Source organism: Salvelinus alpinus, chromosome 39, assembly GCF_045679555.1.
Source record: "Salvelinus alpinus chromosome 39, SLU_Salpinus.1, whole genome shotgun sequence".
NCBI classification, from domain to species: Eukaryota; Metazoa; Chordata; class Actinopteri; order Salmoniformes; family Salmonidae; genus Salvelinus; species Salvelinus alpinus.
The window spans coordinates 8,960,502-8,980,912 of record NC_092124.1 but is presented as its reverse complement, the minus strand read 5'-3'; the positions used below and the strand labels follow the sequence as shown (position 1 = coordinate 8,980,912).

At 44.5% G+C, this 20,411-nt stretch overlaps 1 protein-coding gene across 1 annotated transcript in view; it reads right to left on the bottom strand.

Annotated features, from left to right (window-relative positions):
• The window catches only part of LOC139566698 (uncharacterized), a 58,410-nt gene that overhangs the window by 15,520 nt on the left and 22,479 nt on the right, over positions 1 to 20,411 (bottom strand). The window contains exons 8-15 of the mRNA XM_071387948.1: positions 16,990 to 17,906; positions 8,618 to 8,699; positions 7,967 to 8,255; positions 7,456 to 7,586; positions 7,068 to 7,250; positions 4,703 to 4,855; positions 4,211 to 4,322; positions 3,853 to 3,980 (exon numbers count right to left, since the gene is read on the bottom strand). Of these exons, the coding sequence (XP_071244049.1) occupies positions 3,853 to 3,980; positions 4,211 to 4,322; positions 4,703 to 4,855; positions 7,068 to 7,250; positions 7,456 to 7,586; positions 7,967 to 8,255; positions 8,618 to 8,699; positions 16,990 to 17,906 (1,995 nt within the window). The remainder of the gene's footprint in view (positions 1 to 3,852; positions 3,981 to 4,210; positions 4,323 to 4,702; positions 4,856 to 7,067; positions 7,251 to 7,455; positions 7,587 to 7,966; positions 8,256 to 8,617; positions 8,700 to 16,989; positions 17,907 to 20,411) is intronic.

Below are 20,411 nucleotides of genomic sequence, written 5' to 3'. Positions count from 1 at the left end.
CTGTTCACCAGACGTGCTAACCTGTCCCGGACCTGCTGTTTTCGGCCCTCTCTCTCACTCTCCCCCGCACCTGCTGTCTCGACCTCTGAATGCTCGGCTATGAAAAGCAAACTGACATTTTATCCTGAGGTGCTGACCTGTTGCACAACCACTGTGATTATTATTTGACCCTGCTGGTCAGAGAATCAGCTGTTCCGGACGACTGTGTGATCACGCTCTCCGTAGCCGACGTGAGTAAGACCTTTAAACAGATCAACATACACAAGGCTGCGGGGCCAGACGGATTACCAGGACGTGTGCTCCGGGCATGTGCTGACCAACTGGCAGGTGTCTTCACTGACATTTTCACCATGTCCCTGATTGAGTCTGTAATACCAACATGTTTCAAGCAGACCACCATAGTCCCTGTGCCCAAGAACACCAAGGTAACCTGCCTAAATGACTACCGACCCGTAGCACTCACGTCCGTAGCCATGAAGTGCTTTGAAAGGCTGGTAATGCCTCCAAACAGATCCACAGATGATGCAGTCTCTATTGCACTCCACACTGCCCTTTCCCACCTGGACAAAAATAACACTTATGTGAGAATGCTATTCATTGACTACAGCTCAGCGTTCAACACGATAGTACCCTCAAAGCTCATCACTAAGCTAAGGATCCTGGGACTAAACACCTCCCTCTGCAACTGGATCCTGGACTTCCTGACCGCCCCCAGGTGGTGAGGGTAGGTAGCAACACATCTACCACGCTGATCCTCAACACTGGAGCCCCCCAGGGGTGCGTGCTCAGTCCCCTCCTGTACTCTCTGTTCACCCACAACTGCATGGCCAGGCACGACTCCAACACCATCATTAAGTTTGCAGACGACGCAACAGTGGTAGGCCTGATCACCGACAACGACGAGACAGCCTATAGGGGGGAGGTCAGAGACCTGGCCGGGTGGTGCCAGAATAACAACCTATCCCTCATCGTAACCAAGATTAAGGAGATGATTGTGGACTACAGGAAAAGGAGGATCGAGTACACCCCCATTCTCATCAACGGGGCTGTAGTGGAGCAGGTTGAGAGCTTCAAGTTCCTTGGTGTCCACATCACCAACAAACTAGAAAGGTCCAAACACACCAAGACAGTCGTGAAGGGGGCACGACAAAGCCTATTCCCCCTCAGGAGACTAAAAAGATTTGGCATGGGTCCTGAGATTCTCAAAAGGTTCTACAGCTGCAACATCGAGAGCATCCTGACTGGTTGCATCACTGCCTGGTATGGCAATTGCTCGGCCTCCGACCGCAAGGCACTACAGAGGGTAGTGCGTACAGCCCAGTACATCACTGGGGCTAAGCTGCCTGCCATCCAGGACCGCTACACCAGGCGGTGTCAGAAGAAGGCCCTAAAAATTGTCAAAAACCCCAGCCACCCCAGTCATAGACTGTTCTCTCTACTACTTCCGGCAAGCAATACCGGAATGACAAGTCTAGGACAAAAAAGCTTCTCAACAGTTTTTACCCCCAAGCCATAAGACTTTTGAACAGGTAATCAAATGGCTACCCGGACTATTTGCATTGTGTGCCCCACCCAACCCCTCTTTTACGCTGTTGCTACTCTCTGTTTATCATATATGCACAGTCACTTTAACTATACATTCATGTACATATGTACATACTACCCCAATTGGCCCGACCAACCAGTGCTCCCGCACATTGACTAACCGGGCTATCTGCATTGTGTCCCACCACCCGCCAACCCCTCTTTACGCTACTGCTTCTCTCTGTTCATCATATATGCATAGTCACTTTAACCATATCTACATGTACATACTACCTCAATCAGCCTGTCTAACCGGTGTCTGTATGCAGCCTCGCTACTTTTATAGCCTCGCTGTTGTATATAGCCTCGCTACTGTTTTTCACTGTCTTTTTACTGTTGTTTTTATTTCTTTACTTACCTATTGTTCACCTAATACCTTTTTTGCACTATTGGTTAGAGCCTGTAAGTAAGCATTTCACTGTAAGGTCTACACCTGTTGTATTTGGCGCACGTAACACAAACCTTGATTTGATTTGAATGTTTGAACATGAAGAATGATCTGGCCTTAATGGCCGTGTACTCTTATAATCTCCACCTGGCACAGCCTGAAGAGGACTGCCCACTCCTCAGACCCTGGTTCCTCTCTAGGTTTCTTCCTAAGTTCCTGGCTTTTATTTAATTATTTTTTATTTAATCTTTATTTAACTAAGCGAGTCAGTTAAGAACAAATTCTTATTTACAATGACGGCCTACCAAAACGCAAAAGGCCTCCTGCGGGATTAAAAATAAATACAATATAAATATAGGACAAAACACACATCACAACAAGAGAAACAACACTACATAAAGAGAGACCTAAGACAACACCATAGCAAGGCAGCAACACATGACAACACAGCGTGGTAGAAACACAACAAAACAACATGGTAGCAACACAACATGGTAGCAGCACAAAACATGGTACAAACATTATTGGGCACAGACAACAGCACAAAGGGCAAGAAGGCAAAGACAACAATACACCACACAAAGCAGCCACAACTGTCAGTAAGAGTGTCCATGATTGAGTCTTTGAATGAAGACTTTCCCGTTTGAGTGTTTGTTGCAGCTCGTTCTAGACGCTAGCTGCAGCGAACTGAAAAGAGGAGTGACCCAGGGATGTGTGTGCTTTGGGGACCTTTAACAGAATGTGACTGTCAGAACGGGTGTTGTATGTGGAGGATGAGGGCTGCAGTAGATATCTCAAATAAGGGGGAGTGAGGCCTAAGAGGGTTTTATAAATAAGCACCAACCAGTGGGTCTTGCGACGGGTAAACAGAGATGACTAGTTTACAGAGGAGTATAGAGTGCAGTGATGTGTCCTATTCGGAACATTGGTATCAAATCTGATGGCCGAATGGTAAAGAACATCTAGCCGCTCAAGAGCACCCTTACCTGCCAACCTATAAATTACGTCTCCGTAATTTAGCATAGGTAGGATGGTCATCTGAATCAGGGTTAGTTTGGCAGCTGGGGTGAAAGAGGAGCGATTACGATAAAGGAAACCAAGTCTATATTTAATTTTAGCTTGCAACTTTGATATGTGCTGAGAGGAGGACAGTGCATCGTCTAGCCATACTCCCAAGTACTTGTATGAGGTGACTACCTCAAGCTCTAAACCCTGGGGTTTTAGGCTGGGTTTCTGTATAAGTACTTAGTGACATCTGCTGATGTAAAAAGGGTTTCATAAATACATTTGATTTGATTCTCACACTGGGGGCAGCTGTAGGATTTCTCCCCTGTGTGGACCCTCTGGTGCCTCTTCAGGCTGGATGAGTGGGAGGAACTGGCCCGGCACAGGTGGCAGCTGAACGGGTTCTCCTCTGTGTGTATCCCCTGTTCCGTCTCAACTACTAATTTGTCAATGGGCTTGAGTAGCCATTTATTGTTGAGGCACTGGCAATGGCTGAGGAGAGTGTGAGGAGGATGAAGGCCAGGGAGTGTCTGTGTTGTCGCAGGGTTCATGTTCCAGTTGATAGATCCTATAGAAGGCAGGCTGAAGGCAGCACCTGTTAGGGGGGTAACCTGAGGCCCCATCAGTTTCTCTGAATCACAACTATAGGAGCAGGACGGAGCATCGTTAGCAGAGTCTGTTTCTGTTCTCTCCTACCTCATACCAACACCACCTCGTCCATGCAGATCAAATCTACGCCTCGCCCTGGTCTCAGCCAGTCTGTTGTCATGGAGACTAAATTAGGATTTTGTTTTGTGTTCCATTGTCTGTTTCTGGTTGTGGTTAACATTGTTGTTCCCCAGCCCAGAGTTGAAGATGCTGTCCCAGCCACTGACCTCCACTATGTCACCTCTGGTCCTGGCCTGCTTAATGTTGTCGTCCCCGGGGCCCTTGGCTGCACCCGTCTGAGTCTGGGAGTCCAAGATGGCCACCCAGTCTCCTCTGTTACCCTCCAGCCAACCACCTGCAGGAAGAGGTTACAAAATAGACTTTACAAACATGGAAGAGAACTCTACATATGGATTTTCTTTCGTCAATTATCTGGTCAAGTTCATACATTATAATGTGTGTTTTTGTATGTAAACACAAGTTGTATTGATTTCATGTGAATGAAGAAAGAATATTATCCATGTGCATCACTATTCCCATTGAAGATCTATTACTGTATGTAGGCTGTATGTATTTCTCCCTTACCTTGCTCCCCCATCTTTAGTCCAGTCAGCAGATCAATGCTCTCTGGTTCGTCTTCTATTGTCTCCTCTTTGACCAGCAGCAGATCAGGCTTCCCATCCTCCATGTCTACTGGCTGTAAGAGATACAGAGTGAGAGGATGTTGGATCAAGACATCTGATATGAGCACCCTGCTATGGAGCATCTTCTGATTGGGCAATGAGGGATTGCTATGAGAACTACAGTATGCAAACATATTAGTTAATTTGATAACTTGACACTCTTTAATAGTTTTATAATTCAAAGGCATGGTCAAGACCTGGACCCGTAACCACAAAGAGTCTCAGAGTAGGAGTGCAGATCTAGGATCTTTACATATGTTATTCATACTGTCTACATGGTCTCATTATGATCTAAAAGGCTAAACTGACCCTAGATCAGCACTCCTACTCTGAGAGGCTTTGTGGATACAGGCCCTGAGCTAATACCATTCAGACAGTAGTTCAGTGGACTCACCTCAGTGAGACTGTGTGTGGTCCTGTGCTGCTCAGCTGGTTCCTCTGTGGCTTCAGGAGGAGGTGTAGTCTGGTTGTCCTCCATGACCATGGTCCCCTCAGGGTTCCCCAGACCCTCCTCCTTTACCAGCAGCACCTCTGGACCCTCCTCCTCCTGGAAGAGACAGGTGATACAGATTACACAGACATACACTCCCTCAGGTACGTACACACAGATAATAAACACACTTTCAACATGGAGTGTTTACCCATCCCCACTACGTTTGAGTCCTATACTGTAGTTACAGAATGACTTCATTGTTGTTAAACCCATCATGGTGGACATAAATATGATGTTGTGGGTAAAAAGTCAGCAATTATAAGTCAAGTAATCATCAGACAAACCTGACTAGTGTATGGGTATTTGTAGGTATATTTGGTGAGTGTTCACTGAGTGTACAAACCATTAGGAACACCGTCCAAATATACAATTCATCGGGACATGGACTCTAACAGGTGTCGAAAGCGTTCCACAGGGTTGCTGGCCCATGTTGACTCCAATGCTTCCCAAACTTGTGTCAAGTTTGCTGGATGTCCTTTTGGGTGGTGGACCATTCTTGATACACGCGTGAAAAATCAAGCAGCGTTGCAGTTCTTGACACACTCAAACCGGGTGCACCTGGCACCTACTACCAAACCCCATTCAAAGGCACTTCAATATTTTGTCTTGCCCATCCACACATACACAATCCATGTCTCAATTGTCTCAATGCTTAAAAATCATTTTAAACCTGTCTCCTCCCCTTCATTTACACCGATTGAAGTGGATTTAATAGATGACATCAATAAGGGATCATAGCGTTTACCTGCATTCACCTGGTCAGTCTATGTCATGGAAATAGCAGGTTTTCCTAATGGTTTGTGCACTCAGTGTATATTGGTTATAAAGCACTGTTGTGTGTATGTAGAATAGGGTGAGATCAGATGTGATGCTAAAATGAGTCTCAATCAAAATCTTAGAATGAAAAGTCCCACTTTGTGTTCATTGAACAAGTTTTAAATACACCACATGAAAACCACACATACTTGTCATGTCTCAACAAAAATATCTGCCTGAACTGCATTCATTTTCTCATTAAAAAAGTGTCTTTGGAAAATTCGCGAACATCAGATACACAGTACAAACACAATATGAAACAGACTTTTAGGCTTTACGTGCCTTATACACTGAGTGTATACCAAACATTATGAACACCTGCTCTTTCCATGACATAAACTGACCAGGTGAATGCAGGTGAACGCTATGATTCCATATTGATGTCACTTGTTAAATCCACTTCAATCACTATAGATGAAGTGGAGGAGACAGGGTAAAGAAGGATTTTGGTAACACTTCACTTGACACCCAGTGTCATAACACATTATGACACGGTCATAACCTGTAATAATATGGTCATAACACATATTTAGACCTGTTGTGACATGTATTGCATTATTTTATGGCTGGTTATGACACCTACATAAGCGTGCCCTGCTAGAGCCTCCCGGTCAACTGTAAGTGCTGTTATTGTGAAGTAGAAACGTTTACAAGCAACACTCACTACTGAGTTCCAAACTGCCTCTAGAAGCAACGTCTACACAAGAACTGTTTGTCGGGAAATGGGTTTCCATGGCCGAGCAGCCGCAAACAAGCCTAAGATCACCATGAGTAATGCCAAGCGTCAGCTGGAGTGGTGTAAAGCTCGCCGCCATTGGACTCTAGAGCAGTGGATACGCGTTCTCTGGAGTGATGAATCACGCTTCACCATCTGGCACTCCGACGGACGAATCTGGGTTTGGCGGATGCCAGGAGAACGCTACCTGCCCGAATGCATAGTGCCAACTGTAATGTTTGGTGGAGGAGGAATAATGGTCTGGGGCTGTTTTTCATAGTTCGGTCTAGGCCCCTCTTAACGCTACAGCATACAATGACATTCTAGATGATTCTGTGCTTCCAACTTTGTGGCAACAGTTTGGGGAAGGCCCTTTCCTGTTTCAGCATAACAATGCCCCCGTGCACTAAGCGAGGTCCATACAGAAATGTACCAGTTCCAGTCCCCTCTAGACAGATCAGTCTGTCTCTCTAAACCCAAGGATATGCTTCCAGGGACCATCTCTGTAGCGTAAGAACAAAACAGATCATCACCGCCAGTGTCTAACGCATCACCATCTCCACGGGAATAAACCATACTCTGGCTCTGGTGAATTACCGGTAAGTAGTAGAAACCAGGATCAGGAGGTCAGACTGGTGGCCCTAGTCTCTTTGGGTCTGATCTGTGTTCAGATCGTGTGTGTAAGAGCCTATGTGTTACAGTTAAAGTCTTTGTGTCGAACAGCGTTCGACTGACCTCAGTGATGCTGCGACGGTTCCTGGCCTGGAGTGCAGCGGCGGTGGATAGGTCCTCCGTGGCTACAGGGGGCGCCACTCCAGACGCTGCTCTAGTCTGGATGTCTCCGCTGTGCCGTGGGTCCTCCTCTCCTTCAGACCTCTCCAGTTTGACTCCAGGACCTGCAGCCTCTGCATCTGCAGACTGACAAGAATAGGGGAGGTTTTTAGCAGTACATGAGTTGAATTGGATATCAATGTCATAGGGAAGTCTCACAAGCTCCCCTATGGCAGATAAATAAGGATGTACATGTAAACAAGTGAATAGCTGAGGGGAGCCTTTCTGAAATAAATGGGCACATTTGATTTACCAAGTAACACATTTTTTATTCAACAATGGTTACACTAACCTCTATCACAATAATGTTCTGGGTTGAGGTTCCACTTCCCTCATCAACAGTGATTGGTTGGTCATCTCTCCATGTATTGTGTCCCGCTGGCTTCACAAAGCTCCTGTGGCCTCCAGTGAGATGTCCTTCACCTGAGAGAGTGATTGGGAGAAAAGAGGTGGTCAGGTTAGGTAATGTTCAACACTATTGACCGTTTTGACACTGTCGAGAATTGGCAAGGATGTAAGGTAATGCTTCTCATAACTTATTGATATACTATTTATTGATAAATGTATTATGTTCCAGGCATCACATTGTTTTCATTGAGTAAATAATAGTAAATGCAGTAAATCAAGAATCTAGTTAGAATATGATATTGTGTCTGTGCGCAAGATAGCTAAGTAATCAGGGGAATTATTGCATACTATACTATCCAAAAACTGATCAAGATAGGTGGGGTTGACACATCTAAAGCCACACAAGCGCAGAGGGGAAGGGGGCGACAGGTCCCGCAGTCTCCAGCTACATTTACCTCTTGCCATCACTCTGTATCGGTCGAGGATCTTGACAGTTCTGGGACGACTTGCAAGGATGCGCTCTTGCATTGTCCTCTCTGTGGGCTCCCGTGCCACCTTCAGTTCCAGTAGCTGTAGTTTCCTCCGCAATGTCCTGTTTTCTTTCTGGCTTTGAGTTATTTCCAAACGAAACACTGCATAGTCGTCGTCTACGAGTTTACAGATCTCTGCCACGGCTGCATTCGCTAGCACCTCCATGATGGAGGCTATTTGAGTGTGAAAAACCATACAGTTATCCATTGTTGGCTAACATTAACAGTTAACAGCTAGCTAGCGTTACCTAGATAACATCTATCAACCAAGTCCTGTTTCCAACGCGAATTAAAGATTACCTGGGGTATGCGATGCTGTGAATTTAAATTGATCATATTTTGAGTTCCAGGGTGTTAGTTAATAAACGTCAAAATAATAACAACAAAAAGGCTTTTCAGGTCTGTTTTCTTTTTCTTTTAAGTTTTATTGGCGATTCGCAACCAACTGCCATGTGCATACCCCGCCACCTACTGTACTGGAGTGTGAGGACCGTTACGACATATCTATTCCACTATACTATCTTACTAACCCTGAATTTATAATAAAATAAAATAAATCCCTACAAACCGTCCTACTTCCATCACCCCCACCCAAAATGGGACTGCAGTGGAGAAGGTGAAACGCTTCAAGTTCCTCGGAGTACACATCACCGACAATCTGAAATGGTCCACCCACACAGACAGTGTGGTGAAGAAGGCGCAACAGCGCCTCTTCAACCTCAGAAGGCTGAAAAAATTTGCCTTGGCCCCTAAGACCCTCACAAACTTTTACAGATGCCCAATTGAGAGCATGCTGTCGGGCTGTATCACCGTCTGGTTTGGCAAATGCGTCGCCCACAACCACAGGGCTCTCCAGAGGGTGATGCGGTCTGCCCAACGCACCACTGGGGGCACACTGCCTGCCCTCCAGGACAATAACAGCAGCACCCAATGTCACAGGAAGGGCAAAAAGATCCTCAAGGACATCAACCACCCGAGCCACGGCCTGTTCACCCCGCTACCATCCAGAAGGCGAGGTCAGTACAGGTGCATCAAAGCTGGGACAGAGAGACTGAAAAACTGCTTCTATCTCAAGGCCATCACTGTTAAATAGCCACCACTAACCGGCTACCCCCTCGGTTACTCAACCTTGTACCTTAGAGGCTGCTGCGCATATATATATATATATATATGGAATCACTGGTCACTTTAATAATGTTTACGTTCAGATTTACTAATTTCATATGTATATACTGTATTCTATTCTACTGTATTTTAGTCAATGCCACTCTGACACTGGTCATCCTAATATTAATATATTTCTTAATTCCATTCTTTTACTTTTAGATTTGTGTATTGTTGTGAATTGTTAGATACTGTTGGAGTTTGGAACACAAGCATTTCGCTACACCCGCACTAACATCCGCTAAATATGTGTATGTGACCAATAAAATGTGATTAACCCTGTCAAACACCTCTCCTTTTCTGCATCATACATTTCACAAAATAATAATCCATGTTCAACCGTTTCCTCTTCCATGTTTCCCCATCAATTCCGCCCTAATCTCACCCTAAACAACATAGCCGCCTCCCTTCTGTTCCCATTATATGACACTATCTCCAGTACAGATTTTCCCTTCTGTTTACTTCTTCAAGTTGGGCTACACCAAAAAGGTTTATTGCTGCCACCTACTGTGTGTGGTGAAAACTGGGAGACTTTAAATGGATGGTTGCACTTCAAGCAGCAACTTTCTCAAAAACACTTCCAACTAAGTTTGGTGGTGTATAAATTGACTTTATATTTTAAAGGTAGATTCAGCGAGATGATGTTGCCACAAGCAGCACCACAGATATAAGTTGACGACCGTCGATGAGTTAAGTCAGGGGAGGTGTATCTGCGAACTAATGTGGGTTTCCAACAGCAAGGCTCTGATCAACATGGCAGCAATGTCATTGTTTATGAAAGGTTTTCTTTATAATGTCGAAATAAACATCTGTTCTAATCCCCATATCACACACTCACAAACTGAAATCATAACATGATGTGTGTACACCAGGGTTGGGCTCAATTTGAATTGCAGTCAGTCAATTCAGGAAGGGATTTGAATTTAAAATATATATTTTTAAATATATTACTTTTGACATAAATCGCTTCTCCTTTTCAGTTTATTGAGAAGTAATGGAGAATAGATGCTGTCTTTTCAATCATAGAATTGGAATTTCAGGTTACTGCCTGAAATGACTGCCTTCAATTCGAATTGAGCCCAACCCAGGTGTACATTGTACAATCACTTAGTGACAGAGAGCCTCAGATATCCCATTTATTTGTAAATATCCAGGGCAAATTAATTCCTGTTTCAGTCATGGCTTTGGTCACGTTCGCGTGGGTGAAACAAAAACACCCTAATGATTGGTTGAACCAAAACAGCTGAGAAGTTTAGGTACGCGCATGTGGAAATTGACCAGCTACTACTTTTTTCTGCATGGACTGCAGACTGTAAACACAAATTGAACAGAAAAGCATAAAGGTTTATATGAAAAACTATTTTCTGTACACATAGAAACATGACATGATATTATAAATGTCAACCACAGTCAAGCCATCTCTAACACTAATTCAAGTACCTAACAATATGGAGCCAAAATCCATGTGTTGATTCAAGAAAATTGGTTCGACTGAGATGAGGGAAACTCAGTCCCTGCAATGACTAGTCTGGATCAAGGGAAAGATGAACGGAGCAATGTACAAAGAGATCCTTGATGAAAACCTGCTCCAGAGAGCTCAGGACCTCAGATTAGGGCAAAGGTTCACCTTCCAACAGGACAACAACCCTAAGCACACAGCCAAGACAACGCAGGAGTGGCTTTGGGTCAAGTCTCTGAATGTTCTTGAGTGGCCCAGCCAGAGCCCTAACTTGAACCCGCTCGAACATCTCTGGAGAGACCTAAAAATAGCTGTGCACCGACGCTCCCCATCCAACTTGACAGAGCTTGAGAGGAGGATCTGCAGAGAAGAATGGGAGAAACTCCCCAAATACAGGTGTGCCAAGCTTGTAGCGTCATACCCAAGAAAACTTGAGGCTGTAATCACTGCCAAATGTGTTCAACAAAGTACTGAGTAAAGGGTTTGAATTCTTATGTAAATGTGATATGGGGTATTGTGTGTAGATTGATGAGGGGAAAAAACAATATAATCCACTTTAGAATAAGGCTGTAAGGTAACAGAATTTGGAAAAAGTCAAGGGGTCTGAATGTACTTTATATGCAAACGTATGTGGACACCCTTTCAAATGAGTGGATTTGGCTTTTTCAGCCACACCCGTTGCTTTCAGGTGTATACAATCGAGAGTACAGCCATGCAATCTCCATAGACAAACATACTTTCCGAATGCACTGTATGACACCTTCAAATGGGGGACTAGATACATAAAGTGATTCATTTCTAAACGGTAAAACAGATGTATAAAAATACCCTCAAAAAAAAGGTGTCATTCTGTATTGTCGCCTAATGAAACATTGATCTGAATTCCAAAATGCTGGAGTATAGAACCAAATTAAAAGTTTTAGCTTCACTGTCCAAATAAATATGTGAGTGTACATCAGTATAAATACAGCCAACTTTGAGTGTGTGGCTGAGTAAGTCAATTATTGAGTGACAATGTTTGCAACAGCCATGGGAGATTCATAACAATAATACACATAAAAGACATGATGAAAGTTGATAGAGGGGAGGATGACAAAATATCTGATCAAGGGCAACTCCTACCTACTACCCAGTGCCCATTGTGGACACTCCTACAGTGGGGCAAAAAAGTATTTAGTCAGCCACCAATTGTGCAAGTTCTCCCACTTAAAAAGATGAGAGAGGCCTGTAATTTTCATCATAGGTACACTTCAACTATGACAGACAAAATGAGGGGGAACAAAATCCAGAAAATCACATTGTAGGATTTTTAATGAATTTATTTGCAAATTATGGTGGAAAATAAGTATTTTGGTGGCTGACTAAATTCTTTTTTGCCCCACTGTATGTCTCATAGGGATACTCAGAAAGGAGAAACACTTGAAGGGAGTCTTCTTGGTGGGAACGGTCTGGTGCTGCGTCACATATTTCGCCATATCAAAGCGCTTCCCACACGTGGGGCAGGCATACGGCTTGTCGGAGTCCGTCGTAATTCTCGGCCTCCAACGTCACCTGAGGAGGTAGAAGCAGGAGCCACCACTCTCAGGTGGTCAGTGTTTGAGCTCCCTCCTTGACTTCTAGCCATTGTTTGGGTGTTGTTGGGATTGTGGACTTAATTACACACTAGGTACCACACATTAGACAAGACCCTTAAGGAGAAGACAGACTTGCTGAAAGACTACCACCAGGAGAAGTCTCCCACAACTCTCTGTGACGGCTGAAGCTCAGGGTGACCTGCTCTGGTCATCGTGGACACTGTGGTGTTTGTATCATAGGAACACGTGCTAAGAACCTTGGCGTGATCCTGGACAACACCCTGTCGTTCTCAACTAACATCAAGGCGGTGACCCGTTCCTGTAGGTTCATGCTCTACAACATTCGCAGAGTACGACCCTGCCTCACGCAGGAAGCGGCGCAGGTCCTAATCCAGGCACTTGTCATCTCCCGTCTGGATTACTGCAACTCGCTGTTGGCTGGGCTCCCTGCCTGTGCCATTAAACCCCTACAACTCATCCAGAACGCCGCAGCCCGTCTGGTGTTCAACTTTCCCAAGTTCTCTCACGTCACCCCGCTCCTCCGCTCTCTCCACTGGCTTCCAGTTGAAGCTCGCATCCGTTACAAGACCATGGTGCTTGCCTACGGAGCTGTGAGGGGAACGGCACCTCCGTACCTTCAGGCTCTGATCAGGCCCTACACCCAAACAAGGGCACTGCGTTCATCCACCTCTGGCCTGCTCGCCTCCCTACCTCTGAGGAAGTACAGTTCCCGCTCAGCCCAGTCAAAACTGTTCGCTGCTCTGGCACCCCAATGGTGGAACAAACTCCCTCACGACGCCAGGTCAGCGGAGTCAATCACCACCTTCCGGAGACACCTGAAACCCCACCTCTTTAAGGAATACCTAGGATAGGATAAAGTAATCCTTCTAACCCCCCCCCCCCTTAAAAGAGTTAGATGCACTATTGTAAAGTGGTTGTTCCACTGGATATCATAAGGTGAATGCACCAATTTGTAAGTCGCTCTGGATAAGAGCGTCTGCTAAATGACTTAAATGTAAATGTATAATCTCTTTCAGCCCCATTCCTTGCTCCAACCCTGCACTGAGACTGTGGTGAGCAACACCAGATATCAGCAGGTCCTCATGGACTGCAGACTGTAAACACAAATTGTACAGAAGAGCATATAAAGGTTTAGATAAGTCTTTGCTGTACTGACAGATACATGATATTATAAAATGTTAACCACAGTCAGTTGAGTTTATTATTATATGTTTTTTCCATATGTGTCGTTTCAAGAATGAAGTATAATGTATTGTTTAGACTGAGATAAGGGAAACTCAGTCCCTGCAATGATAAAAAAATAACCAAGTCCACACAGAGTCAATTTTGTATTTAATTTCTACAAAATGGTCATACAATCACATAACATGAAGTACAGTACTTTTATTGCACAAACCGATACATGACACTATGGTAACACTATATTTTCTGTAAACCTGGTACCCTCGCTTTGATATAATACATTTTTGAATGCTTTGGAAAAGGTTCAACATTACATTTCATACAGCTTCACTACTTCATGTCAAGTAAACATGAATTAAGGCACCATCATTATCTCACTATAAAACACCAGTCTCAACCAAAAGGGACATAGTTATCACTCTTCATCAGTGAAGCATTTTTACAGACACCATCAAACCAACCATCACCATCTACTCTGCCTCATACTCATTATTTCACCAGTTCACCTCATCCAGTTCCCTACAATATCCAAATCCACCAGAATGAACTACAAATAAACAAACTAGTACTACATATCACTCTATACGTGGGCCGTGTGCGTTTTCTGCTGGTGTTTCCTGAGGTAGCTCCCCTCTGAGAACCTCATGTTAGTTGATTTGATACTATGCAAAACGTCTTAGTTCATTTGATACTATGCAAACATGTTAGTCGATTTGATTACTTGACACTTGAATGGTTTGATAATTCAAAGGCGTGGTCCCACACTTAAAATGATTGAAGACCCTGGCCTGTATCCACAAAGCGCCAAAGTAGTAGTGCTAAACGAGGATCAGGTCCCCACCTGTCTAAATAGTCTTATTCATTATGATTTAAAAGGCAAATCTGATTCTAGATCAGCACTTACAGGGGGATGCCCAAGACACGAAGAGTTGGTCACTCTTATACCATGCTCTCGTTCTATCTAAGTAGATGCATAAAGCACGTACTGGACATAAACGGTGGAGACGCTCTTCTTCCATATAAGTGAAGGGTGGCGGGTGGAAAGGCGAGACAATTGTAATTGCTGCTGACCTTCGGCATAAAGGCAGGGTCGGGTAACAATGTTACCTTGGATAACCCCGGGGCAAACTGTAGGCACGAATGGTGGACTGACAGTGCGTGCAGCTCACTCACTTGCTTTCCGGATGTAAGGGCAATCAGCAAAGCCATCTTGAAGGAGAGATTTTTCAACTAAGTTTTCAAGCGGCTCAAAAGGTTGCTGTGAAATCGCCTCAAGCACAATAGACAGACCCCAAGACGGGGCTGAAGGCTTGGAGACTGGGCATAAGCGACGCGCTCCCTTCATGAAACAACATAACAGAGGGTGTTCCCTACTGTGTTGTTGTCGAAGCCTATATGACAGGCCCGAGATAGTGGCTAGATAGGGAAGGCGTTCTCCACTGTCACGGTCTATGTCCAAAAAGTCCTGCGAGAAGCATAAAACCTCGGATACAGAGCATTGGTAAGGAATAATCTGTTTTTGGTCTCACCAATTCATCAAAAACGCATCACTTGTTTCCATACAGTGAACGTGTAGAAGGGGCTCTTGCACTCTGGATAGCCTCAATGACTCAGAGAAGCAAGCATGTCACATTCAGATGTACCCTCTCACAGGCCAGGCCCAGAGGGCCATGGTTTCTGGGTGAGGGTGGAAAATCTCTCAGTTCGCCTGGGTCAAAAGATCCCTGCGTAACAGTAGTTGCCAGGGCTCGATGTAAAGCAGGAGATTGATCTCCGCTAGCCAGAGTTTCCCTGGCCATCGAGGGGCTACCAAGATGAGGGATAATCCTTGTTGACCAGCGCCACTCGACTTCTCTGTCTCCAACAAATGCTGTGTGATTGGATACTTCAAACAAATAATCCGCCCTCGAGCAAATCCCACAGTGACACATTGACTATTAGCAATAGAACCACACACACGTCTAAACAAAACAACTGCATGAACTTGATAAACTGCATTCATTTTCTCATTAAAAGTGTCTTTAGGAGAAAGAAAAAAAATGTTGAATGGAAGTAATAAAAATTAATTTGTGAACATAATTTAGCCTACACAGTACAAACACAATATAAAATAAACTTTATGTCTGGATGCAATATCCTACCCAGGAATATTCAACACTGAAATCTGCTACTCTCATTATACCAAATTATATTTTCTGCTGACAACAAAAATGTATCTATGTCTTTAATGAAGAGTTTAATCTAAACGTCAGAAGCTATCGAGTGGAATGGTTACTTTCTATGATATAGAGTGGGATGATTTTTCTGCTGGTGTATCCTGAGGTAGCTCCTCTCTGAGAACCTCTTCCTGCAGTACGTGCAGGCTTACAGCCTCTCTCCCGTGTGGACCTTCAAGTGCATCTAAAGGAGGTGTTGGCGGCAGCTTTAGGGTTTTCCCCCTGTGTGGACCCTCTACAATCCATTGTGGGAAAGGGGGGGGGACAACAATATACTAAATAAAAATATAGATCAATCAAAACCATCCCACTTCTTCAGTCACTCACAGTCCAATCCAAATCAAATCCCTACACAGGTTCAGGGTACAGGATTCCTTGTACTGCCTGAGCTACAGATTGTTACACCAGATGTGATTTATCCGAAGACTTTTGGTATCCATTGATGGGTGTTACAGGATAAGTACTGTTTAGTGTAGCACAGATCATTTTCGACCAACTAGTTCGGTGATATTGTCTTCGTCCTCGATTCATGGAAACAGGAGTCCCATAAAATGTCTGTGTCCTGTTCCGAGGGGTCCGTTTGAATTCAGATGAAATGCTCTGTTATTAAAATAAATACTTTTTTTGCTCCATGGAGTAATCCAACAATGTGTACGCCGCCATCTTGTCTATTTCAAGTCTTCTCTCACTGACGCCACTTCACCCAACGCATCCATGACATTTATCGAGACTTCAAACGGATCTCCCAAGTTCCATTGTTCCAAAACCTTCACCTCGACCAAAGAACAGTTTCCTATTTTACATCACAACTTTACTTCTCTTGTTTCCTTTCTTTTTTGCCAGTGAAATTCTCACTGTCATCTTCACTCGCCAGCAGTTTCAAACAAAACATCCGTTTCCGCCATTGTGTCAGTCATCTCTTCCGGTTTCCACCTACCGATCTAATTGGTTTGCGTCATACCTCAAAGGGTGTGGTTAAATGAAAAAGGTATGCTCGCTGTTCTTTGAAATACTTCTTATGACATTAAACATCAGATCTCCTATGATCAGTATCTTTCAAGCAGAGAGCACACTTGTTTAGAAAGAGCGGTGTTAGCAAGAACAGAATAGAAAATAATATGACTACATCACCTCAGTAAGGTAAATATTCAACTGTTCTAGTTCTAGGTTTACGGTTTCTCTAAAAACAAGGTATTTACAAGCCTGTTTCAAATGACAAATTAACAAAAGGGTTAATGAAGGGTATGTGGTTGATTACCCTCTTACTATAATATGTCAACTAAAGAACGGTTCCCAGATAGCCGCTGTTTACATCTCAAGCAACACTATTACGATTTCTCCCCATTGTGGACACTCCTATGTCTGATAAGGTTACTCAGGAAGGAGAAGCTCTTGTAACATAGTTTACACTTGAAGGGCCTCTCCTTGGTGTGAACGGTCTGGTGCATCTTCACATAGTACGCTTCAGCGAAGCACTTCCCACACGTGGGGCAGGCGTACGGCTTGTTGGCGTCGGTCCTAACGCTCGGCCTCCCACGTTGTGACCCAATGACACCAGAGAAGGTAGAAACAGGAGTATTTGAGCTCCCTCCTTGACCTCTAGCCATTGTTTGGGTGTTGTTGGGATTGTCTGCTGTGTTATAGGCTAGGTACCTCTCGTGGTGAACGCCCATCCTGACCCTGTCTGTATTGGTGGGGTAACCATGAGGTAACTGAGGAAGGCTAGACCCAGGTCCAGGCTTTCTTTGAACCCATTCACCAGGCATTTGACAAGACTCTGAAGGAGAAGACAGACTTGCTGATAGACTACCACCAGAGGGGTCGACCACTACTCTCTGTGAAGGCTGAATCCCAGGGTGACCTGCTCTGTTCATCATGGATACTGTGGTGTTTGTATCATAGGAACAGGAGGGTCTATCTCTATCAGCCCCAGGCCCTGCTCCATCCCTGCACTGAGACTGTAAAGAGAAGGGTCTGGGCTGCAGACTGGATCCCTGACTGGAGCCTCTGTCTCTCTGATGACCACCAGGACTGAGGTGGTTCAGTCTAGCTGTCCACTGGTTGTGTTCTGTGTGGTGGTGGAGTCTCTGTCCCTCGTGGTTCGGTCCTGGTTCCAACTCGGGAAGTAAGAGCGAAGGCTCCTGATCCAGGGTTCTGATCCGGTGCCAAGGTTTGTGACCACCTGTTTCAGAGGTCCAGTCTCTCCCACCAGCAACACCGGATATCAGCAGGTCCTCATGGACTGCAGACTGTAAACACAAAATGTAGAGAAGAGCAAATAAAGATGTATATAAGAAAGTCTTTACCGTACACACAGAAACATGACATGATAGTATAAAATGCAAACCATATTCAAGCCCATCTCAAACACTGTGATTTAAGTAAACTACATGGACAAAAGTATGTGGACACCTGCTCATCAAACATCTCATTCCGAAATCATGGGCATTAATATGGAGTTGGTCCCCCCTCTGATGCTATAACAGCGTCCACTCTTCTGGGAAGGCTTTCCACTAGATGTTGGAACATTGCTGCGGGGACTTGCTTCCATTCAGCCACAAGAGCATTAGTGAGGTCGGGCACTGATGTTGGGCGATTAGGCCAGGCTCACAGTCGGCGTTCCAATTCATCCCAAAGGTGTTCGATCGGGTTGAGGTCAGGGTCTTTGCAGGCCAGGCAAGTTCTTCCACACCGATCGACAAACCATTTCTTTACGGACCTCGCTTTGTGCACGGGGGCATTGTCATGCTGAAACAGGAAAGGCCCTTCCCCAAACTGTTGCCACAAAGTTAGAAACAGATTAGTCTAGATTAGAATGTGACATTGTATGCTGTAGCATTAAGATTTCCCTTTACTGGAACTAAGAGGCCTAGCCCGAACCATGAAAAACAGCCTCAGACCAGTATTCCTCCTCCACCAAAATGTATAGTCAGCAGCATGCATTGGGGCAGTTAGAAATCTCCTGGCATCCGCCAAACCCAGATTTGTCCGTCGGACAGCCAGATGGTGAAGCGTGATTCATCACTCCAGAAAACACGTTTCCACTGATCCAGAGTCCAATTGTGGCGAGCTTTACACCACTCCAGCCGACACTGGGATTGCGCATGGTGATGTTAGGCTTGTGTGCAGCTGTTTGGCCATGGAAACCCATTTCATGCTGGTGTTGCTTCCATAGGCAGTTTGGAACTCGGGAGGTCCTGTTCTGTGAGCTTGTGTGGCCTACCAGGGCAGACATAGCATGGCAGACATTTGATGAACTGACTTGTTGGAAAGGTGGCATCCTATGACGATGCCACGTTGAAAGTCACTGAGCTCGTCAGTAAGGCCATTCTGCTGCCAATGTTTCTCTATGGAAATTGCATGACTGCTCGATTTAATTCACCTATAAGCAACGGATGTGGCTGAAATAGCCAAATCCACTCATTTGAAGGGGTGTCCACATACGACACCGTTCAAAAGTTTGGGATCACTTAGAAATGTCATTGAAATATCCGTGAAAAGCAAAAAAATTTGTCCATTAAAATAACATCAAATTGATCTGAAATACAGTGTAGACATTGTTCATGTAAATGACTACTGTAGCTGGAAACGGCTGTTTTTTAAAAATAGAATATCTACAGTTGAAGTTGGAAGTTTACATACACCTTAGCCAAATACATTTAAACTCAGTTTTTCACAAATCCTGACATTTAATCCTAGTAAAATTCCCTGTCTCAGGTCAGTTAGGATCACCACTTTATTTTAAGAATGTGAAATGTCAGAATAATAGTAGTGAGAATGATTTAGTTCAGCTTTTATTTCTTTCATCACATTCCCAGTGGGTCAGAAGTTTACATACACTCAATTAGTATTTGGTAGCTTTGCCTTTAAATTGTTTAACTTGGGTCAAACGTTTAGGGTAGCCTTCCACAAGCTTCCCACAATAAGTTGGGTGAATTTTGGCCCATTCCACCTGACAGAGCTGGTGTAACTGAGTCAGGTTTATGGCCTCCTTGCTCGCACACGCTTTTTCAGTTCTGCCCAAAACTTTTCAGTAGGGTTGAGGTCAGGGCTTTGTGATGGCCACTCCAATACCTTGACTTTGTTGTCCTTAAGCCATTTTGCCACAACTTTGGAAGTATACTTGGGGTCATTGTCCATTTGGAAGACCCATTTGCGACCAAGCTTTAACTTCCTGATTAATGTCTTGAGATGTTGCTTCAATATATCCACAATTTTCCTGCCTCATGATGCCATTTATTTTGTGAAGTGCACCAGTCCCTCCTGCAGCAAAGCACCCCCACAACATGATGCTGCTATCCTCATGCTTCACGGTTGGGATGGTGTTCTTCGGCTTGCAAGCCCCCTTTCCTCCAAACATAACGATGGTGATTATGGCCAAACAATTCTATTTTTGTTTCATCAGACCAGAGGACATTTCTCCAAAAAGTACGATCTTCGTCCCCATGTGCAGTTGCAAACCGTAGTCTGGATTTCTATCGCGGTTTCGGAGCAGTGGCTTCTTCCTTGCTGAGCGGCCTTTCAGGTTATGTCGATATAGGACTCGTTTTACTGTGGATATAGATACTTTTGTACCTGTTTCCTCCAGCATCTGTTCCCTCCAGCAAAGTAGATGTCTTAACCGACTTGCCAAAACTATAGTTTGTTAACAAGAAATTTGTGGAGTGGTTGTAAAACGAGTTTTAATGACTCCAACCTAATTGTATGTAAACTTCCGACTTCAACTGTACATAAGCGTACAGAGGCCCATTATC